General features: G+C 39.6%; 1 protein-coding gene across 3 annotated transcripts; it reads right to left on the bottom strand.

The window, feature by feature from the left end:
- Nucleotides 1-222: 222 nt before the first annotated feature.
- Nucleotides 223-27,081, bottom strand: HMGCR (3-hydroxy-3-methylglutaryl-CoA reductase). 3 transcript variants are annotated; one of them, XM_027605386.2, is made up of 20 exons: nt 26,971-27,081; nt 21,375-21,562; nt 20,588-20,699; nt 20,223-20,310; nt 19,214-19,298; nt 18,195-18,300; nt 15,311-15,417; nt 15,084-15,200; nt 14,499-14,659; nt 14,131-14,378; nt 13,752-13,930; nt 12,301-12,495; nt 11,356-11,514; nt 11,051-11,208; nt 9,968-10,073; nt 4,758-4,928; nt 4,313-4,453; nt 4,071-4,229; nt 3,476-3,630; nt 223-3,329 (listed from the first exon to the last, which is right to left on the bottom strand). In XM_027605386.2, the coding sequence occupies exons 2-20, from the start codon at nt 21,537-21,539 to the stop codon at nt 3,275-3,277; spliced, it is 2,667 nt and encodes an 888-aa protein (XP_027461187.1). In that variant the 5' UTR covers nt 21,540-21,562; nt 26,971-27,081; the 3' UTR covers nt 223-3,274. The 3 variants fall into 3 exon arrangements, with proteins under 3 accessions (XP_027461187.1, XP_027461189.1, XP_027461186.1); XM_027605388.2 differs by lacking the exon at nt 26,971-27,081 and adding an exon at nt 26,558-26,686; XM_027605385.2 differs by lacking the exon at nt 26,971-27,081 and adding an exon at nt 23,453-23,561.
- Nucleotides 27,082-27,761: the final 680 nt, after the last annotated feature.

Genomic DNA, 27,761 nt, shown 5'->3' with positions numbered 1-27,761 from the left:
TGCTAACACTGGAGATGTGGACACTTTATTGTTGGGGGGGGGGGAGGCGTGTCTCACCAAATCCAAGTAACGCACTCTTCTAGTAGGTTAGGTATATTAACGAAATTAATTCTAGGATCCATTCTAATTAAGTCTTATTAACCAGTACTTGGTCCCTCCATAGGTGTTTTCCAGCTGTGTGCTTCTGAATCAACAATTTTCTAATACCCTCATTCACAGGAATGCCAGGCACCTCAGAGTGAGATCTGAAACTGTTAGAGCAGCGGCAACATTAATGTAACTGCTCACGTCCTGGCCCAGCCCAGAGCAAGAGAACGAAAACCCTGGGGGCAGAGCCCGGCAATCTGTGTTGTGACAAGTCCTCCAGGTGTGTGCTGCACACTGAAGTGGGAGAACCACTGGATGAAAACACTCTCGTGTTCTGCCTCCTGAGGCCAGCTGTTAGCACAAGGCTCTAACACTGGCCTTAGGGAGCAGCTGCTTGAAAATGTCTCAGCTCCTGACACAAGAGTGCCCGTGCCTCCGTCAGTGGCTCTCAAACCTGCTCGGGAGGAAAAGAGAAAAAGGGGGTGGCAGGTTCCATGTACATCACGATGAAAAAGTAATCTGTTAAAATAGAATTGTAAACGAAATCATTTGCGATCCTCTCAGCTTCCAGTGCAGAGGTTATTCGTTAATTATCTTTGCTAACTGGGTAAAGTTAATAAATTCAAGTCTTATCCATAGCAGATACTTTCGGAAAAACATTAGTATTTAAAAACCATTCTATAACGAGTTTACCGCTCTTATTTCAACCTTACGCACACAGTGGATTCGTACTGATGTGTTTTGCTGTTCTGTGTCCTCTTGTCTGAACTCAGACCCTTTCACATGAGACGTTCCTTTCAATGTAATTCTCTGTCCTCTCCTAAGATGAAGAAAATCCTGACCTGTGTCCCCCAAGCAGAAAAGGGCATGCAAACTCTCCACTGTCACCTGTCCACACGTGATGACATGTCACTTCAGGAGACAAATTCAAACGGATTTTCTAGTGTCTGGGTCTTGGTTCTTAAGTGGTTCACACACACCTTTCACTTCTAAATATAGCGGAGGGCAGTCAGCCTTTAAAGAGGCCAGCTCCAGCTGTGCTAAGATTTACTCCCCACGGAAGCTGAGGCAGCTTCAATGCCCAACAAACAGCCGTTTGGTTTTGGCTGCCGGTCTTTATGCCCTCTTCCTCTCAACCAACCCTCATGCCCCCAGATCCAAAAGTAGTCCAGCTGAGATGAGATAAAGCTGAACTAATCAAATTCTCTTGAGTAAAAAAAAAGTTATTTTAATACACATACAACACTAGCCTGCCATTAACGTCGTAGGAATTGGGAGCATATAACGGAAAATGATAAATGGTCACAGGACACTCAGAGGAGTTATTAGGTTACCACTCTGGCCAGACTTGATTTCAAGCTTCCTGGGCCTCAGGCCAAGGGGCAATCCAAACAAAAGAAAAGGTTACTGCTTACACTGAACAGCATTACTTTCCTTTTCATAATTTACTGGAACTGAGCAAAAAGTATAGCAAAATGTATACAATTTAGTAATTGTACAAAACATTAATTTAGCAAGACAATATTGGTTACAGTCACCAGAATAAAGACTCACACTTCACTGCCACTTCCATGAAAAGTTCAGATAAATAAGAAGTCACTGGCTCAAAGTCACAACAGAGCAATTTAAACTTTACATACAACAGCAAAGGTCAATCCTCCCACAACAGTACTGCAGACACAATCACTCAGAGGCTCTCCATGCTGCCACGGCATTCCTGGAACGTTCTTCAGAGTCCATCTTCTCTCTCCAAGACCAACACTTGAAGCATTAGATGTAATATAAAATAAGGAGTTCTTTATTATTTATACAAAACTTGCACATTAAAAAAAAAAATGAAGATTCAACAACTCTGCTGACCCCCCTGAGGAAGCTAAGAGCTTTTATGGGTCTATCAAAGAGCCCTGTGTGAATGTTTCAGTCTCCAACCTCCTGGCCGCAGGAACGAAGCACTCTCCTCCAGGGCCATTCACGTGGCACCTTCACTGGCTCTGAAAGCTGATTTCCCTTTCAATGGGCTCAATGAGCAAGCCAGGGTTTCCTGGACAACATTAAAGAAAACTATCTTCTCTGGCCCAAGCTTAGAATGTTTTATCAGTATACAAGTTGATTTTTTTTTTATTTCTTTAACACTTTCAGTAAACTCCTAGCAGAAGCAGCTTTATTACAACATATACAGATTTGATACAGTTCTTTACAAAAACCCACCTAGGTTTTTCCACTAAATAAATTCAGTTGTCTTTTAAGTAATTAAAGTTGGCTTAGAGAAATGGTATTTTTCTTTCAAACCTGTTTTCCACCCTCTGAGCTCTGAGAGGTCACAGACTTATACGTTCTTGAGGAAGAGAGTCACCTTTGTCTAGGCGATATTAAAAGCTCTTGTATCTTTAACAAAGAATGCAAAACTGTTCCTTAAAGCCTTACGCTAGAAGATACGTTCTAGCAATCTAGACATTTATACTTAGACAAAAGGCCTCTCTGAATAAACAGTCCGCAGAGATTAATGCAGTGATTTGTTTTCTTGACAGAGAACAATTCAGCACTGCTTAGCACATAATTCAGTAGTTGGGGAATAAGAGTAATTCTTCCCTTGAAGAAAGGAAGTCCCCTCCTGAAGAATCACAATGGCTACCCCCCTAAAAAAAAATCAAAATAGACCAGCACCAAATGAAGTATTAGTTTACAAAAAAATAAACTTAGCTCTTATCTCTTAAAGTCCTATAACCCAGACTTAATAAATTAACTATGAAATCAGTTTGTCAGCTAGAGTATAATTTAAAAATCCATTTTCAACCAGAGGGGAAGGGAGGATGGAGAGGGTCAATCTCACACTGATCATCACGAGCTCCATGGATTTCATCAAAAGAAAACACTTTTTTCCAGCCTGTATTCTCTTTCAGAAGTGAGCTGTAGATTACCATCTGTGGATGCCTTAAAGCATGGTATTCATGTTGAGATCCTTCCAGAGCACAGCATGTAAAGTACTATACTATTTTTAGATCTGAGAAATCTGCATGGAAAGAAGGATCTCAGACCTTTCAGAAACAGCCAAACACCAAGCAGTTGGCTCACAGATCATGTCTATTCATCCTCAACATAACACCGCATTGAGCTTATTAATTCACAGATTTTATGTTAGTCCTTTAGAACCCAACGCCCATGTTTTAGTTCAGAGCCGCTGGGCTATTCAAGCAGCCTTCTTAGTGCAAGTTCCTTGAAGGTCTTGTAAATTTATCTTTGACCTAGGGCAGAAAAAGACAAAGTAGAGATATACAAAATACCAAGAATGCAGAATTTTAAGTTAGGACTACTGTACCTGCATAGTAGGTCTTTGTACTGCAGATCTTAAGTATAGGGAAAACAAGTTATATAGATCTTTAAGTCTTACCTGTTGTGAATCATGTGACTTTTGACAAGATGTCCGGCTGACAACGCTGCCATCAGTGACAGTTCCCCAGCCATTACTGTACCGCACACGATCCTGGCAAGCTGCCGGGCATTTTCCCCAGGATTGTCTTTGCATGCTCCTTGAACGCCAAGCATCTGCAGCCAGGGACAGACACAGCAGGACTCACCCTTAAAGTCATGGCAACAACTTCCTTCTCTACCAACTGAAATAAGGGCAACTACAATGGCATCAGAGTAGAACCAGACCCCAGCAAAAATACTCAGTTTCCAAGATTTGATAGCCAGTACTGACAAGAGAGACCACAGTACACATAACATCCACAACCTGGTTTGCAGGGCACTTACTCAGTGTAGATGAACATTCACTCGCTCTCTTAAACTACTTTCTCAATTTACTAAGCATATGCCTCAGCATGCTTACTTGGACACACTAGATTAGGCTGGCGTGAGAAGCAAAAGAATGAAAAGACCAGCTAAAATACAGGTGATTGAGAAGATGTCAGGCAGAAATAGAGAATCCCAGGAAGTCAGAACTAGGCTTGAGGTCAACCGACTTTGGGGCTGAGGTGTCATACCTGCAAACAGGCTTGCTGAGGGAGCAGGTTGGTCCCACCACCCACAGTTCCTATTTCTATAGATGGCATGGTGCAACTGATATATAAATCTTCATTTGTGGGACCACTTGCTTCCATTAAAGTAATACAGTTTGAACTACCAACATTTTGTGCTGCATCCTGAAAAAAATAAAAAGGAAAAGTATAGAACTTCTCTTCCTTAGAAGTACAAAAGAGAAGAGGAGTGGAGGCTGAGCCCTCACCTGTCCGCAGGCAATGTAGATGGCAGTTACAATGTTCGCCGCGTGCGCATTGTAGCCTCCAATACTCCCGGCCATGGCAGAGCCCACCAGATTCTTACTAATGTTGACCTCAATCAGAGCTTCTGTCGTAGTCTTTAATACCTAGCAAACAGAGGTGTGGACATTTTACATGTTCCACCAGAAGATTCAGGGCACACTACCTAGATCTATCTTTCGGTAAAGCAAGAGAGTTTAGATATGGCCCCACTTAAGCCTTGTCCTCAACAAAGAGTATCAGTCAAGTTTGTTCATGTGAATACCACACACAGATGGGCAAGATACAACACTCATCTTTAACATAGAACACACCCATATATTAAGCTTTACTTAAAATGTTAATATTCCTTTCCCCAATCCTTAACCCAATTAAAGATTAACAAAATAAAATAATCATCTAGTCACTCACTTCTCTGACAACCCTGGCTGGAATGACAGCTTCACAAACCACAGACTTTCCTCTTCCCTCTATCCAATTTATAGCAGCAGGTTTCTTGTCGGTACAGTAGTTACCGCTAACTGCTAGAATCTGCATTTCAGGGAAATACTCATGAAGCTTTGAAAGTGCCTTCTCTGTGCCCTGTCAACAACACATAAAATTAAAATGCATAGATCAGAAGCTTTATTTGTAGCTAATACTAATAAGTACAATAACTATAATATTTCTAAATACAAGAAAGTGAGCATAAAATAAAAACAGCTTTATTAGCCATCACAGCCATGAAGTTCTCAGTCAGGTATAGACTCCTACTGTTTCTTTCTAGGAATGAAAACAAAGTTCTTTGTAGTCACTGATGAACAGGGATATACATGAGAATATAATGAGAACATTAAAATGGGAGAAGATATTTGCAAATGACTTATCAGATCAGGCTACTCTCCAAAATCTATAAAGAACTCGACACCCAAAAAACAAAAAAGCCAGTCAAGAAATGGGCAGAAGACATGGACACTTCTCAAAAGAAGACATACAAATGGCCAACAGACACATGAAAAAGTGTTCAACATCACTTGGCATCAGGGAAATACAAATCAAAACCTCAGTGAGAGGGCGCCTGGGTGACTCAGTTGGTCAAACGACTGCCTTCGGCTCAGGTCATGATCCTGGAGTCCCGGGATTGAGTCCCACATCGGGCTCCCTGCTCAGCAGGGAGTCTGCTTCTCCCTCTGACCCTCTTTCCTCTTGTGCTATCTATCTCTCATTCTCTCTCTCAAATAAATAAAATCTTTAAAAAAAAAATGGGCGAGAATGCAGAGAAAGAGGAACCCTCCTACACTGTTGGTGGGATTGCAAGCTGGTACAGCGACTCTGGAAAACAGTATGGAGGTTCCTCAAAAAGTTAAAAATAGAGCTACCTTATGACCCAGCAATTGCACTACTAGGTATTTATCCAAAAGATACAAATGTAGTGATCCGAAGGGGTATATGCACCCCAGTGTTTATAGCAGCAATGTCCATAATAGCCAAACTATGGAAAGAGCCCAGATGTCCATCAACAGATGAATGGATAAAGATGTGGTGTGTGTACACACACACACACACACACACACACACACACACAGGAATATTACTCAGCCATCAAAAAGAATGAAATCTTGCCATTTGCAATGACATGGATGGAACTAGAGGGTGTTATGCTAAGCAAGATAAGTCCATCAGAGAAAAACAAATACTGTATGATTTCACTCATATGTGGAATTTAAGAAACAAAACAGATGAACATGGGAATGGAAGGAAAAAATAAAATAAAACAGAGAGGGAGGCAAACCATAAGAGAGGCTGAACTCTAGGAAACACAACTGAGGGTTGCTGGAGGGGAGGTGGGTGGAGAGGGATAACTGGGTGATGGGCCTTAAGGAGGGCGCTTAATGTAATGAGCACTGGGTGTTATATGCAACTGATGAATCACTAAATTCTACCCCCGAAACTAATAATACAGTATATGTTAACTAAGTTGAATTTAAATAAAATTTTTTAATTAAATTTAATTTAAAAATGAATTTAAAAATACTCAGAATATTAATACTCGTAATCATGTCACTGGGAGTAACTCAACCCATGATCGATGTGTAATAAATTACCTCTTCCAGTTATTCAAGTGTTACCCAAAAGCCCAAGTTACCAAGTCAGTAAAGAGAAGTCAGACATAAAAGTAAATTCTATTGTAAATAAAAGTCATCGGGATTAACCTTACAAAAATGTAAACAAGACTTCCAATTAAGTGAAATTAACTCAATTACCAACTCGTACCTCAATAACCGAAAACATACTTACTGGCAATTAAAAAAAAATGTGTTTTACTTGTGGTTAAAACACATGTGACATAGAACTTACCATCTTAACTATTTTTAAGTGTATAGGTAAGTAGTGTTAAGTACATCCACACTGTGGTACAGCCCATCTCCAGAACTCTTTTCATTTTACAAAACTGAAACTCCAAACCCATTAAACAGCAAATCCCTATTTCCTTTCTCTTCAACCCCTGGTAACCACCCTTCCACTTCCTTTCTCTATGAATTTAACTACTCTAGGGTACCTCATAAGTGTAATTTTGCATAGTATTTGTCTTTTTTGTTAACCAGATTATTTAACTTAGCAAGTGATCCTCAAAGTTCATTTAGCATATGTGATAAGTTCCTATTTTTTTAGGGTTTAGTAATACCCCATTTATGTACTCACCACATTTATCCATTCATCTGTCCATGAACACTTAGGTTGCTTCTACCTTCAGGCTATTGTGAATAATGCTGCCATGAACATGGCTGTACAAATAAGTCTCTGAAACCCTCTTTTCAATTATTTTGGGTAAATACCCAGAAGTGAAATTGCTGGATCATAATTCTTTTTAATTTTTTGAGGAGCCATTGTACTGTTTATTTTTAAGAACTTTTAAAAGCTACATATTTAGTCACTATCCTCTTTCTTTTCAAACAGTCCTCATATACAGGTAAACCACAAAATAAATTCTGCTAACCTAATTGACTTTAACACATTTGCGAATATTTGTAAATAACAAATATCAGTAGAATAAAATGTAAGCCATACACAATCTTCTAATAAGAAAATAATTAAAATAAATGGATTATACAAATGAACTTGGCCTCTTACATACAAGTCTTGGGGTCTCTAGAAGAGGTGAGCTTTTAAGGCTTATAGGACAACGTTAAGAAGCACTAACCCCAAGATTTGTCCCAGCCCTTTTGAGTAGACCCAGAACACATACAATGCCAAATCTAAATTAAACATATCAAATACAAATACTATTCAAGAAATGCCTGGGGCGCCTGGGTGGCTCAGTTGGTTAAGCAACTGCCTTCGGCTCAGGTCTTGATCCTGGAGTCCTGGGATCGAGTCCCCCATCGGGCTCCCCGCTCAGCGGGGAGTCTGCTTCTCCCTCTGACCCTCTTCCCTCTTGTGCTATCTCTCATTCTCTCTCTCTCTCAAATAAATAAATAAAAAATCTTAAAAAAAAAAATGCCTGATGACACTAATCAATGTGACTGAAGAAAGAGAAATTAAGGAATCGATTCTATTTACAATAGCACCAAAAACCGTAAGATACCTAGGAATAAACCTAACCAAAAAGGTAAAGAATCTGTACTCTAGAAACTACAGAACACTTATGAAGGAAACTGAGGAAGACACAAAGAGATGGAAAAACATTCCATGCTCATGGATTGGAAGAATAAACATTGCAAAAATGTCCATGCTGCCCAGAGCAATCTACACTTTCAATGCAATCCCTATCAAAATACCATCGACATTTTTCACAGAGCTGGAACAAACCATCCTAAAATTTGTATGGAACCAGAAAAGAACCCAAATCACCAGGGGATTGTTGAAAAAGAAAAGCAAAGCTGGGGGCATCACAATGCCTGACTTCCAGTTCTATTACACAGCTGTGATCGTCAAGACAGCATGGTACTGGCACAAAAACAGACACAGAGATCCATGGAACAGAATAGAGAGCCCAGAAATGGACCCTCAACTCTTTGGTCAACTAATCTTCAACAAATCAGGAAAGAATATCCAATGGAAAAAAGTCTCTTCAATAAATGGTGCTGGGAAAACTGGACAGCCACATGCAGAAGAATGAAACTGGACCATTTCCTTACACCACACACAAAAATAGACCAAAAATGGATAAAAGACCTAAATGTGAGGCAAGAATCCATCAAAATACTTGAGAAGAACACAGGCAGCAACCTCTTTGACCTCAGCCGCAGCAACTTCTTGCTAGACACGTCCCCAAAGGCAAGGGAAACAAAGGCAAAAATGAACTATTGGGACTTCATCAAGATAAAAAGTTTTTGCACAGCAAAGGAAACAGTCAACAAAACTAAGAGGCAATCCACAGAATGGGAGAAAATATTTGCAAATGACATTACGGATAAAGGGCTGGTATCCAAGATATGCAAGGAACTTCTCAAACTCAACACCCAAAAAATAAATAATGCAGTCAGTTAAATGGGCAGAAGACATGAACAGACACTTCTCCAAAGAAGACATACAAATGGCTAACAGACACATGGAAACATGTTCAACATCACTAGCCATCAGGGAAATACAAATCAAAACCACAATGAGATACCACCTCACACCAGTTAGACTGGCAAAAATTAACAAGACAGGAAACAAGTGTTGGTGAGGCTGTGGAGAAAGGGGACCCCTCTGACACTGTTGGTGGGAATGCAAACTGGGTGCAGCCACTCTGGAAAACAGTATGGACGTTCCTCAAGATGTTAAAAATAGAGCTACCCTACGACCCAGCAATTGCACTACTAGGTATTTACCCCAAAGATAATGTAGTGAAAAGAAGGGGCACATGCACCCCAATGTTCATAGCAGCAATGTCCACAATAGCCAAACTGCAGAAGGAGCCGAGATGCCCTTCAACAGACGAATGGATAAAGAAGATGTGGTTCATATATACGATGGACTATTACTCAACCATCAGAAAGGAGGACTACCCACCATTTGCATCGAAATGGATGGACGTGGAGGGGATTATGTTAAGTGAAATAAGTCAAGCAGAGAAAGACAATTATCATATGGCTTCACTCATATGTGGAACACAAGAAATAGCAGGGGACCACAGGGGAAGGGAGGGAAAACTGAATGGGAAGAAATCAGAGAGGGAGACAAACCAAGAGAGACTCTGGGAACCAAACTGAGGGTTCCAGAAGGGGGGAGGGGGGAGGGGATGGGGTAACTGGGTGATGGGTATTAAGGAAGGCATGTGTGGTGATGAGCACTGGGTGTTATACACAACTAATGAATCGCTGAACACTACATCAAAAACTAATGATGTACTACATGCTGGCTAATTGAACATAATAAAAATAAATAAGTAAATAAAATAAAATAAAATATAAACCCTCTTCAAGACCTAAAAAAAAAAAATGCCTGATGAGTTATATGAATCAATATTTAGCTTTCAATAAAAATCTTTTAATCAATTAACTCTTTGAGTAAGTAGTATATATACACGAAACAAAATTCAAAAATAAAGGACATAAACAGCAAGTCTGCTCCCCACTCTTATCTCCCTGACACCCTGTTCCCCTCCCCTGGGACAATCAGTCTTGCAAGTTCTAATATAGTCTATCCAGGCTCACCTTTGAAATCATGTTCATCCCCATGGCATCACCTGACCTGGACTGGAAACGAATATAAAGATTGCGACCAGCCATACTCATATGAAGTTTCTGTAGACGTGCAAATCTGTAAACAAAAGCAAAGATTTTTTATTTTGTTATTTTTTTGAGAAGATGGAAGTTATCTTAAAAAATCCAGTTCAGCTGATTTATTTTATACATAAGAGCATGCTCACGGAGATTACTTATTAAATGTATTTTCTTCTTTAAGTAAACATTACATTAGAACACTAATTCAACTATCTTATTCTTATATGTCACAAGAAGAGAGAGCTGCTGCAGACAGCCATCATCACAGACACACCTTAAAAGTCAAAAAATAAATAAATAATTAAACAAACATATAAGCTTCAACTAAAATGGAGCTATCAATGGCGCGCCTGGGTGGCTCAGTTGGTTAAGCGTTCAACTCTTGGTTTCAGCTTGGGTCATGATCTCAGAGTCCTGGGGTGGAGCCCCACGTCAGACTCCATGCACTATGGGGCCTGCTTGAGAGTCTCTCCTTCTCCCTCTGCCCCTCGCCCCACTAATACACACGTGCTCTCTCTAAAAAAAAAAATAATAAAATAAAAAAATAAAACGGGGCTATCATTTATACTGATGATGCTTCTTTATAAATTTAATTTTCTGTATTCAAAGTAAATCTACTATACAAATATTTACTTCTATCCTGCTTGGAAAATCTTTTTCAGGCAACTCCTCCCTAGGGCAATTCTAAGTCAATGCTCTTCTAGGACAAAGTAACAGTATAATCAAAGTGAACCTTGTAAAAACAACACACAAACTGAGTAGCTCACACTATTTTTTTCTATTTACTCCTATGGAGGTATTCATTTGGATCAACATTATGTCCCCACCCACATCCCCCAAACCAAGCATAAATATTATTCATTTTGAATAAATAGACTTCAAGTTAATATTTTGTTAGGTCACCTGAAGCAGACAATATATGTTAACAGTTACATTTACCAATCACAGAAGATGACACTGGCTCTGAAATAAACATAAATGCATATACAACCCCCCCCCCCGCCCCCGCCATACCTGCTGGTACTGTCAAAAGCCTCCTTTATCACTGTGAATCCTTCAGGTGTCTCAAGCCAGGCCTTCACTTCCGCAGAGTCACAAGCCCGGGGAAGACGCACCACAGGGCCTCGAGTCATTCCATCTGCGAGGATTCGACTGCTGGCACCCCCACCAAGCTACACAGAGGATGTTACAGAAGCCCGTTAATCCTGCAAACACTTCGGCTCGTCGCAAAAGGTGTCCTTGACTGTCCCCAAATCTTTTCTCATTACCTAGCCTCAGGGCCAATCTTAAAACAGGCAAATATATAAATGCCAACTTACACCTATTGCTCTGCAGCCTCTATTAGTGCTGGCCACCAGACAACCTTCTGTTGTTGCCATTGGAACCTGAAATTCTTTTCCATCCAAGCACAGAGGTCCTGCCACTCCAACAGGGATGGGCATATAGCCAATAACATTCTCACAGCAAGCTCCCATCACCTAAAAGGTAAAGTCAGGCACCAAGTGAAAATCTGTATTGCAAATACACAGCCCTTGTCATTAATAATTTTCTTCAAACTTAAACCTTAAGTGTATTTTTCAACAAAATCATTTACTCTTTTTTTTTTTAAGATTTTATTCATTTTGGGGGGCGGCACACGTGCAAGCCGGGAGCGGCAAAGGCTGGGAGAATCTCAAGCGGATTCCCTGCTGAGCATGGAGGCCAGCGTAGGGCTTGATCTCATGATGCTGAGATCACCACCTGAGCTGAAACTAAGAGTTGGGATGCTCAACCGACTGAGCCACCCAGGCGCCCCTTTAATTTACTCTCTAGTATTTAAAAAGTATTGGGACGCCTGGGTGGCTCAGTCGGTTAAGTGTCTGCCTTCAGCTCAAGTCATGATCCCAGGGTCCTTGCTCAGCAGGGAGCCTGCTTCTCCCTCTGCCTGCTGCTCCCCCTTGCTTGTGCTCGCACACACACACAGACACACACTCTCTCTCACTCCCTCATAAATAAATAAGGGCTTAAAAAAAAAGAAGTAGGTAAAAGTCCTAAAATCACTAAGTAACTATATGACTATATAAGTAACAGGAAAAATATTTTTCCTTTCTAGGACCTATAATCATAAACAGAATACAAAGTTACAGTAAAATGATTGAAAAAAATGTTTTATACGCTATGTACATATAAAAGACTAGTCGAGAAAAACACTAAAAAGCTAAAGAGTAAAGCTACAAGAATAAAAGCTTCAAAGCAAACTTTCCCAAATGAAGAAAACAACATACCAAAGAGTAATTATAGTCCCTGTACGGTAGATACTGGAGAGAAGAAGGCTCCGGAAGTTTTCTGGAAAGTAACTGTCGGCGAATAGATACACCTCGTTCATGGGTTTCCATCAGAGTTTCTAATTTGTAAGCTGGGATGTGCTTAGCATTGACTAATTGAATGATCTCAGCATCACTAAGGAATTTTGCACCTTTCTAAAGAAATGAAACAAAAAAATTGGCAGGGATTGGTGGGAAGGGGATGACAAAAAACTTGAAGAAGTGCATTTCATATTCTTCATAACAAATAAGGCATTTAATACAAACAATGTTCTCAGTAGAGGAGAACTCAAAGAACTCTGGAGTTCTAAAGGAGATGATTTGTATGGAAATAAGAGTATCAAAATGAAAGCAAATTCTTTATAAAAAATGACACTAAACAGGGCGCCTGGGTGGCTCAGTTGGTTGAGCGACTGCCTTCGGCTCAGGTCATGATCCTGGAGTCCCGGGATCGAGTCCCGCATCGGACTCCCTGCTCGGTGGGGAGTCTGCTTCTCCCTCTGACCCTCTTCCCTCTCATGCTCTCTGTCTCTCATTCTCTCTCTCAAATAAATAAAATGTTTAAAAAAAATAAAAATAAAAAAATAAAAAATGACACTAAACAAATATAAAACCAAAACACTAAATTTTGCAAGTCAAGTTCGTAGGAAAAAAAATTTGCAATTAAGATTCTGAATCCCACCCTCTAAATTTTGTTAACCCTGTATATAAGCAAGACAGTTCAAATTATCGGTACGCATGTTAAGAGGAACGAGGAAAAGTGGGAAAAAAAAACAGACCTGATGCTACTCTCACTCATGGGCACATAAATTAAGAATGAACCAGATTAAGTAGATACGGATGGAACACAATATTCACACTAAAGTCTGAATGGACTCAGAACATCCATTCACATGTCAGAAAGGAAAACAAGTTTCCTCGTGAGCATCAAGCTTATTTTCAAAGCAAACAAAAAACAAACAAAAAAACCTTTCTTCTGTCTTCGAAGCTCATTTTTGAGTTAAGCCTTTTCTAGGCCCCAAAACTCACGAGAACAGAGTAGTGGGCTTGTCTGTCTGGCCAACACCAATGAAGTACAGAGGGCACTGACCTCGGGTCAGGAAACCGTGGACTCTTGGTCCGAGCTTTCCATCTCCTAAATGTCTTACTTTGGGAAATACCTAAGCCTCCCAGAGCCCCAGCTTTCTCTTTCTTCCCTGAAAAATGGAGGTAATTCTAACTATCTCACAAGGTTGTGGGCAATAAATAAACAAGGCCACTACCTGCAAACCACACAACACAATGCCCAGAATTTAGTAGGTACTCAGGAGCTACGACTTCCTTCCTTCCTCTAATAAAAAACAAAACAAAACAAAAAAACCCTCCTTTTCTTAAGAAAAATACAAACCTTGAGTTAATTTTATTTTCCTCACCTCTGAATTCCCAAGTATCTGCAGACATTCCTCATTAGGCCGAGGCTCCGTGGGAAGTTCAATTTCAGGTTCCTGTGTCTCTAGTTCCAGCAAAGTATCAAGTACGGAGGAGTTACCAACCACAAACGTAGCTCTGTTTGGGCTGTCAGTTTCTGCCACTAAGGGTTTGATGACCTCAACTGTTCAAGAGATCAAAAGGAATCTCGTAACTGTGAACATACGTTTTGTTTTGTTTTTTCTTTCCTCCCACCGCACCCTGGAGACCCTGAGCCCAGTCCCAGGAGACGGTGGGAAGGATGTGAACATAAGTTTTAAAATGAACCCAACTTCTTGACAATCAGTATTGGAAGAACAGAAAATAAAGAGAACAAGAAATCACCTTTTCTTTCTCTGTTTATCCCTGTCTCCTCCTCCGCTGCATGGACTTTCTGGCTATTTCTGACCAGTACAGGCTTACGTCTACAACAATCATCTGGGACTTTTTTGGGAGTCACTACAGGAGATGTGATAGGGTTTTTTAATGAGAGTGTAGATTCTGTCTCAGCTTGTTCAAAGAAGATGTACTTGACAGCCAGAAGGAGAGCTAAACTTAGGGTAATAACTTGTTCAATATCCATGCTGATCATTCTAAAGAAAAGAAAGCAAATTAAAATGTTATTACTCAGAAGTAAAAAAGGCACAAACTAACTTTTAGTAACAACGAGTGCTATGATTAATACCCAACAAAGCAGGTCTCAGGTGACTTACTTAGAGAGATAAAACTGCCACAGGGAAACACTTGGCTCAATTCTCTTGGACACATTTTCATCCAATCCTAAAGAAACCTTAGAATTTTCTGCCGTACTGTTTTGAGGAGAAGGATCAGCTATCCAGCGACTATGGGCATGAACAAGAACCAAGCCTAGAGACTGAAATAAAATGTTATAAATTATGTATCCTCTGCATATCAACGGAACCTCAACTTCTCATCCTTAGCATCTGGATAACCAGATACTATCTCCCATGGCCTCCCCCTTAGCATGAAAAGAGAGCCCCACACTTGTGACTAAAGCGGTGGCCCACTGAACTACTGGAGACATTGCAAACAACAGGTTTTCAAAGAGCAAAGAACAGGTTTTCAAAGAGACATAAAATGGAGGCACTTCAAAAATCTGTTTAGGGGAGAGAGATGAGGAGCCTCAAAGAAATGAGAAACAAGAAAAAAAAAGGAAGAGGAACATCAACGAAAGAGACAATTGTAGAAAGATAACCGGAAGGAGAGAAAAAAGTCAAAAAGCAGAATATGACACTGGAACTAAAGATACTAAAAGGAGAAGAAAACTATGTAATTACCATAATCATCTTAACCCTCTGAGTAACAGGATTTGGTTTATTTTCTTCTTCTTCTAAAACTCGAGCAAAATGGCTCAGTTGCCAAATTGGACGACCCTCGCGGCTTTCCCGAGAAAGCTATGAAGTAAACCAGTGTTACATTAGAAGGTACTGATTTTATCTATGTGAACGGATGTGATGAGAAACATCACTTTTCTATTGATGCCATACGTAGGCACTGCTCTTACCTCTAAAACCAAGGAAACGCAAGCTGGGAAGAAAGTCATGAACACAAAATAGTTGGCAAGAACTGACATGCAGCCAAAGCAGCACATAATTTCAAGTTGACGCACCCCTGGTTAGAGAAAAATTAAATGTATAATTAGTAAAGTACATGTATTTTTGATAGAGCATACATCACAGGGACTTTTCCTCTAAGCAGACAAATACAAGAAAATATTGGTGGGCGCCTGGGTGGCTCAGTCGTTAAGCATCTGCCTTCAGCTCAGGTCATGATCCTGGAGTCTTGGGATCGAGTCCCAGGTCAGGCTCCCTGCTCAACAGGGAGTCTGCGTCTCCCTCTGACCCTCGCCCCACCTGTGCTCTCTCTCCCTCTCAAATAAATAAAATCTTTAAGAAAAGAAAATATTAGTAGAGTAAGCTCTTTGCTATCTACTGGAAGAAGGAGGAACTCCTTCTTCCAGTAAGATGCCAAGCCTTACAGCACAGCAGGAATAGCTCCCTCAAGGAAGGAGAACCTGTCTTCTCCCATGGCTCAAATCCGTCACAATGCCAGGCACAGTTGCTGTACCTAAATATACGTGTGATAATCCCCTTTTATGAAATGGTAGTACTCTTCGGAAATAAGAACAACAAGGCCAGGCTATACTAATGTGCAAACCTCCCACAGTTAGGACCCAATTCCACTCTTTACCAGAAAAGCAATTCACCTGTGGACCAAAGACTTTTTATTAAAGTAAACCTTACTGCCAGCTACGCCATTCCTGATACGGTACCATAATAAAGACTTTATGTGTACTACTGAACCCTAATTTCAATATAATCTCTACTGTATCTATTTATGTTCTTATAATTTTGGCTAATTTCACTAATCTATCTGAAAAATTAAATAATGTGCAAAGGCAACTCAAGATCCAAAATTAACAAACATTCCACTATAAAATGTTTAAGGTATCACTTGGTAATCTTCTCAAATAGAAGGTAACAGAATTTTAGAGCTGAAAAAGACCTCTGATTACCAAATTCTATTCCCTCAACTTTACAAATAAACTTGAATATAAAACATATTCCTGATGTCACTCATATTAAATATAAAAATGTTTTGAAATGTAAATAAAAAGTTATTCCCTCCTGTTACAAAACTGCTAACTAGAATACAAGAAACTCAACAGTATATTTTATTTTTGCATTATTATAGATCATTTGACTAAATAATAGAACGAAAGCATACACTGTATTGTTCTTAAAATTCTACAGAATCGTGTCAACTATACTTCAAAAAAAATCTACAGCAATTACTCTCAAACGTGGAAATTCAAGAGAATAAACAGCTAGCTATATAACAAAAGCATTCCGAACAACCTACACTTTAGATAGTAGCCAAATGTAATCTTTTCAGACTTGAGATCGCAGAAACAATACTTGACTAATGCTTTTACAACTTAGTTATCAGCTGTTTCCGTATGCACAACAGTAACTACTGTTGTTGCCATATGCTCTGCATTCTTCCTCACTCCATCCCGGAACAGTCTCTCCGTGCCACTCGGCTACTACACGAAGAGACAGCACCAGTCTATGTATTTCCAAGAAGTTAAGACTTTTTTCTTTTTTAGTGGTTTTCCAAAGGGCTACTTCCTCATTAATGTGTTAAACCTGTCCTTTTCTACCCTAAGCCAAATCCCTAATTATAGCATTTCTGTATAGCTGTATATGTCTCCTAATTTCCAACTATAAATCTTATCATGTCCTTTGTCTACTTCTCTGACCCAGCATGCCAAAATTCATCATCCTACTTTCCACATCAATTTCAAATGAATAATCCTTGGTTTCATGGCTTACTGTCAGTTCCTGGCTAATCTTCTTCACCTTCCTATATATTCTTTTATTTGAATAAAATCACATAGGTATGTTTTCACCCAACCAAAAACATTTTTCTTGATTGTGGTGGTGGTTTAATAATTTTATCTTTGTCAAAACTCAAAACTATACCTCAAAAGTAGATTTTAAGGAATTTTTTTTTTTTGAAGTTTTTATTTATCTATTTGTCAGAAAGAGAGAGAGCACAAGCAGGGGCAGTAGCAGGCAGAGGGAGAACCAGAACTCGATCCCAGGACCCTGAGATCATGACCTGAGCCAAAGGCAGACACTTAAGCGACTAAGCCACCCAGGCCTCCCAAGGAATAGACTAGAAAAAGGGTAGCTCCCTGAGAAAACCATAAAGTCTAGTCTTAATGATTAGGAATCCTTAACAACAGCATGATATATTCATTCTGGCAAATTTCCATGCCAGGCCACAATTTTTGTCCTATATAATGGAGTCCTATGTTTGATATTTAACATCTAACTCTCTACTATCCAATTAAGGAGTAAGAAACATGTGTTGAGACTAATGCTAGGTACTCGCTAAGATGTACTGCATGCCATCTGATTAAATCATCCCAACCAGCCTATTAGGTGGATCTAACTTAGATCTGGCCCACTCCTGACTCTTCACTGTCTCCTACATGACAATTAAAACACAAGGAACCAAGTTACTAATTTAGTCTGCGCAACAGCAGGAACTGGAAGGTGCTTTCCAGATGAACCTTGGAATACAATCTTGGTTAAAAACTAAATTAAAAAAAAACACAAACGCTACAAAGTCATCGAAAGAGTGGAGCATAGAAAGAGAAGGTGGCGTTAGTGAAAAATCAGTAACCTGCTACTAAGTTTTCACTAAAGCAGACAGACATAAGGTCAGATAAACCCATATACTCATTCAATTAAAACCTTTTAAGAGTAATGTCAGACTTTTAAAGTCAGAATTTAAGAATAATCAATGCAACCTAAGATGTTCCTTTTTCCCTTCATCTACAAACTTATTTTAAAATATATTAAAAATTGCTTACAAACCTGACATGGTACCAACTCCAATCACCAGACATTCTACAAGAGCATCAAGGGTGAATGTGGGACCTAAAATTGCCATTCCACGAGCGATGTTTTCCCGCACTTCATCCTAAAACACAGACCAAACATATCAATGAGAGTAAAGTACAAAACAACTTTCAAAAACGTTGAGAGCATCCCAGGGCCTCTACTAAAATCTAATTTGCCATACAAAGAGTAAAACAGACAATGTAATACCACTAACAGGCATTCCAGATGCAAAGGATTAAGAAAAAGGTCATGTACGGTGTCCTGCTTTCCCTTTCCACTAAGTGAGATGCTACTTGGGAAGATTCCTCTGAAGCGTGCATCAATCCTGCCATTTAAATACCACATAATGAAATACGATAACATTTTATATTTGGCTACTATTGACCATTCTTAGTTGCAAATTTTTTGAGACCTTGTTAATACTATGAAACCTAAACCATATGTTTGTCAACATGCTCAAGGGGTCTAAACATCCATCAAATACATAATCAAGGCAGAATTACATGCTATTTTATACTAAGGTACTCTGATGCAAGATTATTAAAAATGTTAGTTTATTTAAAATGACTAATGAACACCAAGATAAAACTTTAGATGGAAAATAATGCTAGGGTTAATGCTAAAGTTTTAGAAATAAATCTACCCTGAGACTTTCTTCCATTACATCCTGTCCTGTTCTCTGATAGGTTTCAGTAGGCAGATACTCTTACTTATCCAAAAGTCTTACTACCTTAGTTTCTAAAACCTTCAATAGGAAAATGGGAAAGATTCCAAATTCCAGAAGCTATGGAATTATAATTAAGTTGTTAGGTAAATGGGACAGTTCCTGGGGCACCTAGGAAGACCAGTCTTAAGACTTGACAGGTAAACTTAAAACTGCGGGCAAATCCTGAATCTTGAACTATGAAGAAACTATTAATGCTTCCTATTAATGTAAACAAACTGAAAGAAAGGAATACTATTAACATTCATGTCTTAAAAATAATACTTACCTGTGAGTTGGAACTGAGAGCAAACTTTGCTAGAGCACTTGCTCTGGAAAGGTCAATCAAAAGTAGGAAAAATGGCAAAGCTTCACTGGAAAAAAAAAATCAAGATGATCAGGTACATTTAACAGGAAAAAATGTGGCTTAAAAATGCTTTCTAAAATAAAACAACCGCCTCATATACTGTACAATTCCTTAGTATGTATACCTTTTCGCAGCCTAAAAGGTACACCTTATACTCACTCCTCTTTGACATCCTCAAAACTAAACATATGCATTGCTCAAAATATTTGTAATGCTAAAAATGTAAATGTATTTACACAGAAATACTTTTTGATAATTTTATAGCAAAATATCATCCTAAGTAAAAAATATATCCTTGAATCAACATGGGAAAAAAAGTGGAATATATACAATTTTTAAACATTAATCACTATTTGTGGAAGGATAAACTGAACAAGTTTTCTGGAGAGACAGTTGGCAATAACAGCACTCAAAAGCCCTAAAAACTTAACATAGTCACTGTCTCACTCCTAGGAATATATCCTAAGAATGAATATGAACACAAGTTTAGCCACAGAGACATTCATCACAGTGTTATTAATAGATGAAATTAAATAACCTAACAATTCAATCCTAGAGGAATAAGTAAATGAACTACAATATATTCACCCAGGGGAATACTAGACAACCAATACAAATAATTTAGTTTAGCATTAAGGACATGCAAAGATGTTGATAAACTATTATTAGGCATAAAGAAGTTATAAAGACATAAAGAAGTTATATGTTCTCAGAATTTTTGTTTAAATGTAAAAAAAAAAAAAAAAAAGTAGGAAAGGATATATACCAAAACATTAACAGGTATTAACATTAGCTAAATGACAGCATGAAAATTTTCCCCATATTTCCTATAAACTTTTTGAAATGTATATATTATAATACTTTATAACTTGGAGAACAGTTCTTAATAATATATTTTGAAAAAAAGTGTATTTATGTTTTAAATACTTACTTCAAGCCTGTCAATTCTTTATCTAAGAAATGAATAACAACTGTACTGAACACAAAACTTGAGAAAATTGTGAAGAGGCCAGCGATACCTAAAATGACAAAATTCAAACGGAAAAAAATCATCCTTTATTACAAAAATAATAACGTACAGTCCCCTACAACATTCTGAAAGAAGTATTATTTTCGATGATTAAGATCTTAAATATCAAAATGTTTACTCCCAATTGGGAAATCACTAAATGCATGCAGTGCAGTTTAAGCAATATACACATTTCCACATACATGATTTGAACAAACAAAATTATGTATTTCCATAGCAAATCAAAAATTTGATAGCACAAGAAGTTAAATGTATAAAATGATTACCCAAAATATATTTTGATCCAAGTTGACGTAAATTCTGGAACTGGAAGTAAATATACAGGATTGCTATGCATCGTGTTATTGTCAGAATTATAATGTCACTGCTTAACACATCCTATTGGAAGAGATAGAAAAAAAAATCCCAATAGCTTTACCTTTTAAAATAAGCAACTATAAAAAAAAAGAAATAAAATAAAATAAGCAACTAAAAGAATTTTTATTTTGTATGTATCATTAGTTTGTATATTACCATGATAATATAAATATAGGCACAATACAAGTCAAATAAAAATATTAAACATGCAAATCAAAAATTAAATCCAATTTTTAAACAATCTGTTTAAAGCCAATCATTTTTCTGTTAGCTATTATTTTCTCAAGTAAAGTCAATTACACTCATTTTATGCAGAAAAGGCAAAAAGTGTATTTCCAAACTACGTAAGTAAATAGAAATTTGAGGTAAGTTCATGAATACTAAAAGATTTTACTTGTAACTTTTTTTTTTTTAAGATTTTATTTATTTATTTGACAGAGAGAGCGCACAAGCAGGCAGAGCAGCAGGCAGAGGGAGAGGGAGAAGCAGGCTCTCCGCTGAGCAGAGAGCACGATGCGGGGCTCGATCCCAGGACCCTGGGATCATGACCTGAGCCGAAGGCAGCCACTTAACCCGACTGAGCCACCCAGGCGCCCCTGCTTGTAACTTTTTAGATTATATGGTCACTAAAAGGAAATGAATGCTCTTCAGAAACTGAAAATGAAATTTAGTGAATATCAAATTAATTTCACAAACCTCTTCAAACTTTGGGCACTCATAATTCCAACCACAGATCTTATTGTTACCAGTAAACATGTTCATGGACATCATACAGATGGTCAGTGTCACTGTCCCCACTATGACTTCCCACGGATGGGAGGCCACAAAAAGGCCGTGCATTCGGAAAAGTCTTGACAACATTGTAGCTACAGAATTCTTGGATCCTGAAAGGAATATCAAGTGTGAACACTCAGTACACAGTTACTGTATTTTTAGGAAAAGATTTTAAGATTTTGCACTGTAAGCCCTACTTTTGTAGGCACAGTGTCTTATACATACGTATAACACTATTTGACAGTGTTCCTTATTAGTTCTGTAAAATAATTATAAAACTAAAATAAGAGGACTCTGGTATTACTTTTTTACTCACAAAACTTAAATCCTCTATCAGTCACTAGCAACCAACTTAAAAACTAGCTATTTCTTACAAGTTGTATGAATTCAAGCATTTATGATGAAACCAAATAAATATCTCAGCCCACGATATTATCTGAGCCAAGGAAGAGCAATAAAGCAGGGGGGAAAAAGTGAGAAACAACTATTCACATTTGTTTTCTAATTACCCTTGTATAAAATGTCCATAAGCACCCTCTATATTCTCCACATTCTGGTTACACAAAAGGCAAATAGCAAACAATCTACTTGTTGAGTGTCCTCCTCAAAGGTAGGGGTCCATTACACTTTTCCATCCCATCTAACATATGGCATAATGTTACTAGCAAAATGATGTTTAATAAAACTTCCTACTCTTGCTGTCACCAGAGAAAAAGTCTTTTCCAAATTTTACAGCTAATAAAATGCCACTACAGTACTGGAAAAAGAGGATGGCTGGCCAAAGTAGATGTCTATGACACTCAAAAATTCCCAACAGAACATACAGGTAATTTTTTTTTTAAAGATCATTTGAGAGAGAGAGAGAGAGAGAGAGAAAAAGAGGGCACGCACGCAGAGGGGGAGGGGCCGAAGGAGAGGGAGAGAGAATCCCAAGCAGACTCCCCACTGAGCATGGAGCCTGACACAGGGCTCAATCTCAAGACCCTGAGATCACCATCTGACCTGAAATCAAGAGTCAGACGCTTAACAAACTGAGCCACCCAGGCGCCCCTGGAGAACATACAGGTAATTTTGATCTAGTAACTACCATGACTAAACTTCCTCATGTCTGTTGGCTAAATTACAATAATTTTGATATTCTGCTTTTTTAAAAAATCTGACATAGTCACTGGTCTCTAATACAGGAACTTGTAAGTCTTCTTATACTAAAATTAATGCTTACAATAAAGCATATTTAACTACCCATAAAAATCTATTTCAAATTAAGATTTAAAAAGTAAGGCTACTGATTGAGACACTAGCAAGAATTCAAATGAATCTCATGTTTATGGTAATAACTAAGAAAATTACTCATTTATTGAAGACAAAATTAAAAGGCAACAAATGAAGAAAAACAAAGTTAATTACTCTATGTAAAGGGTTAAGGGAAAGAAAATAAGAGTAGCTTTTAGGAACCAAAGCAATTCCTGAACAACATCCCCCACTGTGTCACACGATGTTCTCCCCATTTCAGCTGCACCAAGTGGACAGCTGGCCCCAAATGGACAGCTGCCTTGCCCACTGTAGGTGACAACCTTTCACTGGATCAATTCAATCATGAAATCAATTTTGTAAGAACAAACATTGTTTAATAAAATAAAATAGAAAAAAATAGCTGTAAGAATATAGTATAGGTAGGTATTTTTTTTTAAAGATTTTATTTATTTATTTGACAGAGACACAGCGAGAGAGGGAACACAAGCAGGGGGAGCAGGAGAGGGAGAAGCAGGCTTCCCACAGAGCAGGGAGCCCGACGCGGGACTCGATCCCAGAACCCTGGGATCATGACCTGAGCCGAAGGCAGACGCTGAACGACTGAGCCACCCAGGTGCCCCAGTAGGTATTATTTCTTAAAACCTGATGTTTCATGAAACTAATATATATATATATATATATATATATATATATATATATATATATATATGACTGTGTATAGTTCCAACATAACATGTATTACTTACTGTGGGTCTCAGTTTTAAAAGGCTGGCAGTCACTAAGTTCTATAAATGTGGCATGCATCTGCCTGTTTATTCATGCTTTTTCAACCTTCCTCCCTGAGTCTTGTTCCTCATTTTATCCTCCAGAACCTTGCACCCACACACAGCAGTTGCTCAACAAATACCTGCTTAATTAAAAATAAACTCATAAACTACAGTATTTTATTGACCCATCTTGAAATAGACCTAAAAATGACTTTAAGCCAAAAAGCTATAAATATAACTGCCCACCTGCTATCACACCCCCAACCTCCCCACCCCAGTTAAAGACTGAATGTAGAGCATTCAGGGAACATATTAAAGGGGAATGGGGTAGGGAAGAGAGGCTACAGTCTATACACTGTTTCCAGAAATGAACAATAACAAAATTAGTTTCTATTAAATGAGCAGGGACTTGGACTTAAAGCTTTGGAGAGTATTAATCATATCTTAGATTTGAATCCCACTTCATTATAACCAAAAGCCTCATAAGAGCCTAGATTTTCAGGATGGTTTTCTTTTTTTTTTTTTTTTTAAGATTTTATTTATTATCTGACAGAGAGAGACACGGCAAGAGAGGGAACACAAGCGGGGGAAGTGGGAGAGGGAGAAGCAGGGTCAGAGGGAGAGGGAGAAGCAGGCTTCCTGCAGAGCAGGGAGCCCAATGCGGGGCTCGATCCCAAAACCCTGGGATCATGACCTGAGCCGAAGGCAGACGCTAATGACTGAGCAACCCAGGCGCCCCTCAGGATAGTTTTCTGTCACATAACATCCTTCTTATATTCAAAAACAAGAAACAAAATCCTACAAACTGGTCTAAAGGATCAACTAGCATCAATGTTCCAGAAAACGAATCAACTAAAAATACATATCAATACTAGGTCAAAACGATTTCTAACATTCTCTCCCCGCCAAAAAAACTCTCAACTTAGGTTATTCCCTATTATGTCAATGTATTCTTCACTATTAAAAAGTTAATTCAGTTCGATTAAAATCTGAGCTGCTAGCAGGAAGACACCCCAATCTGATCACAAATTGGTTTAGCATCATTAACCCATAATTATATATTAGGTACATTATGTTGTCCCTTTAAAAGATTTCATGGTAGCATTGTCAATTCTGGGACATTTCTTTCCTAGGTATAAACTCTTTGCAACATTCAGAAAAAAATTACACATCATTCTGTGAACCAGCCCCAAACACAGAGAAGCTCACCTATTTGGAAATACAAACTCAGTAAAAGAACGTACAAGGTGTGTCAAAAGTAACCATAATTGTACACCTTCTCATTTCTCATAAGCACCCTACCCATTTCCCTGTGATTATGCAAAGTATTTAAGTGCCAAAGAATCCAGTCTTCCACCTTCATCAGCAGTTGCAAGTGGCATTAGCAGGCTATAGGACAGCTCATGCAAATTCAATGGACACTATTCAGGCTATGCTGCAGTAAAAACATTTTACTTAAAAAAAAAAAAGCTAAATAGGCAATGAATGCCTTGCTTATACACACTGAAATATGCCACAAACATTTCACAGATTCTTCAAAAGAAAAGATGATTTAAATTCAATGGAATCCTCAAACTCCAGTCCAATATGTTAAGAAACCACCTACCATAGCCAATTGCAGAAAAGGATGCTTTGGCATCCAACTCAATCTCCTTCCTCCTACCCTGCACTCCTCCTGCACTATACATCCTAGCATTTGATTATACCTTACACAGCTCTCAAATTAAATGCTGTGTAAATTTTGACTCTTTGAAGACAAGAACCATGTCTTACATTGTATCATTTTTAGTTCCAACAGGATCTAGCATTCTGTTGCTCAACCTAGTATCCTAAGGGGAAAAAAAATCTTGCACTGGAAATCAGGAAAGCTGGATTCTACACCCCATTCTATTACACCCTTGTGAGTAAGTCACATCTTTATTTTTGTAAGTCACATCTCTCTTTATTCACTTACTAAGCTAGGGCTCCAAAGTTCTTTGACAAAGACAAGTATTAAGTGGAACCATATGAAACTGCTACTTTTGTAGGTAAAAAAAAAAAAAAGTCAAATTTCAAATACCTGCAATTTCATATGGGTCAACCTAGATAGATATTGATATACATGTAGTTGTCCATCCATGGTATAAAAAGTAGATCATACAAGAATTAAAAAAGCACACACGAGCACATTACACACTTCATCCTGAAAGGCTCATGCCACACATGAGCCTCATATGTTAATAATTAATCTTTGCACATTTTTTTAACCTTCATGTTATTAAATCCCATTGGTCCTTACTACCAAGTTTATCACAAATCCTGTGAAGACACAACACAGCAGGCCCTCAAAAACCAGTCAGTCGATCCCATAGTACACTCCAGGCCTTTGCTAGATTACCTTTAAATCAGAAAATGTCTTTCATTGCATGGAGAGTAAAATATATTCATGAGCAAAAAACACATTATCTGAATTAAGATGCTGAAATTATGCATGATTATTTAGTATAGCCCAGAAACAAATGTTTCTTATGACTTTTCAGGGCCAACTCTAAGGCGGCATGCCCTCAACCAAGCTATGAAATATTTCAGACGACCATTTAAGATGGAATACATCTGCCTTCTCCTACGACAGAAACCGACTGTTCTATATTTGAACCTCCAAGGTACGTCTTTCCTAACCCAAACCAAATAATTCCGGAAAACCTACCAGGTTTGGACTCAACTACATCAGCACTAAGGAGACTAAAGACACTTACAAAAAAGAAAACTGAGGGGGGTGGGGGAGTAGAAGAAGAAGAAGACTTGAAGTCCTTGGGCAAGTCCCTACATTGGGCTCCGCATCCTCTCAACTTGTCTCTCCTGGAAATGACCCGGCACCTCTCTGCAGATCCACGGTTCTTTTCAAGGGTCTGTGTGAGTCAGGAGCATTTATGGAAATCTTCCCCATCACTTTAAAGAAAGGTGCTGACGAACAGCAGCGCCTGGGCGTGAACGCCTGCACCTGATAGACCTTGTCGAGGCCTCTCCTCGAGCTGCGGGCCCAGCACATCACACACACGCACCCCCAGCATTTCTCGAATCGAGGGGCTTCCGAGGTCACGCTACCTGGCACTCTCTCCGCCCCGATGATCGTGACTGCCAGCCTACACCGACGACTTCGGACTGGGCGGGCGACCGCGGCTACGCCCCGCCGACCCACCGACGGTGACGACGGCAGCCAAGAAGCCGGCCCGCCGCCCGCCCCTCAGGCCCAGGCCGGCCGCCGGGCTCCCCCAGCATTGGTGCGGGCCGCCACTCGGCTGGCCGCGCCTCAAGGATGTCTCCTTACAGTCTCCGTGGAACCGGGCCGCCACACCCGCAAAGCCGCCACTGCAGCTCCCGCCAGGTCCGCAGGAGCTGCCGGCAGGGCCAGGAGGAGCCCGAGAACCGCCATCAACCCAGCCCTAACCCCGCTTCCACCCACCACTGCCCCGCTCCCCGCCGCCCCGGCCCCCCTTCGCTGCCACCGCCCGCCTCACCTCCGGATCTCACTAGAGGCCACCGAATCCGGGAGCCGGCGCTCCGCCTGTCTCCAGTCAACGGAGACGCGAAGCGGAAGGAACCTTCGACATACGCACACTCCGAGCCGGCTGAGCCTACGACCAATAAGAGAGGATCGTCCGATCGTCTAACCAATCACCTGGGTGCTGCTCGGCCTCACGGCGCTACGTCACGAACGGTCGCCTTAACAACCTCCCACAGCTCTTACTGCGGCGGAGAACGGGCACCGCACCATCTCTCACCATGGCTCGGCCAACCAATAGCCAGTCGAGTCTCAGAACTAGGGCCTGCCTATTGGTCCAAGGGCCATGGGGGCGCAAACATGGAAGTTGCTCAGGCGAAGGCGATAGGGGATCTGGCGGGTGGAGTGTCCTACAGGCCAGGACCTGACCTGTGGCCATCCTGGCTGCGAGAGTACTATGGGAAGCACCAGTGGGAAGCAGTGGGCGACAATAAACGCAGGGTCAGGTTGAGGGTAGAAAGCCCAGTTACTTAGTGGAGAGAGAGAGATGTGGAGAAGAGGTGAAGCTGAAAAAAGAGAAGGTGGCAGCCAGGTGCAACCCAAACCTCAAAGGTGACTCATATTCAAAAATCTAAAACGACACCTTCCTGCGACTTACCCATCTGTATAAATAGTTCCAGTCACTGGGGCCCCTCAGCACAGTGCTTCTGTGTGGAGCGCTCGCTAGTCACACACCGCTGATTCTGAAATGTGCCTCTCCTGTGTCTTCTGCATTCTCTGTGCCCTAACCCTCGCTGCAGGCCTTTA

Source organism: Zalophus californianus, chromosome 5 (genome assembly GCF_009762305.2).
Source record: "Zalophus californianus isolate mZalCal1 chromosome 5, mZalCal1.pri.v2, whole genome shotgun sequence".
Lineage (NCBI taxonomy): Eukaryota > Metazoa > Chordata > Mammalia > Carnivora > Otariidae > Zalophus > Zalophus californianus.
This window is presented reverse-complemented; position numbering and strand designations above follow the sequence as displayed.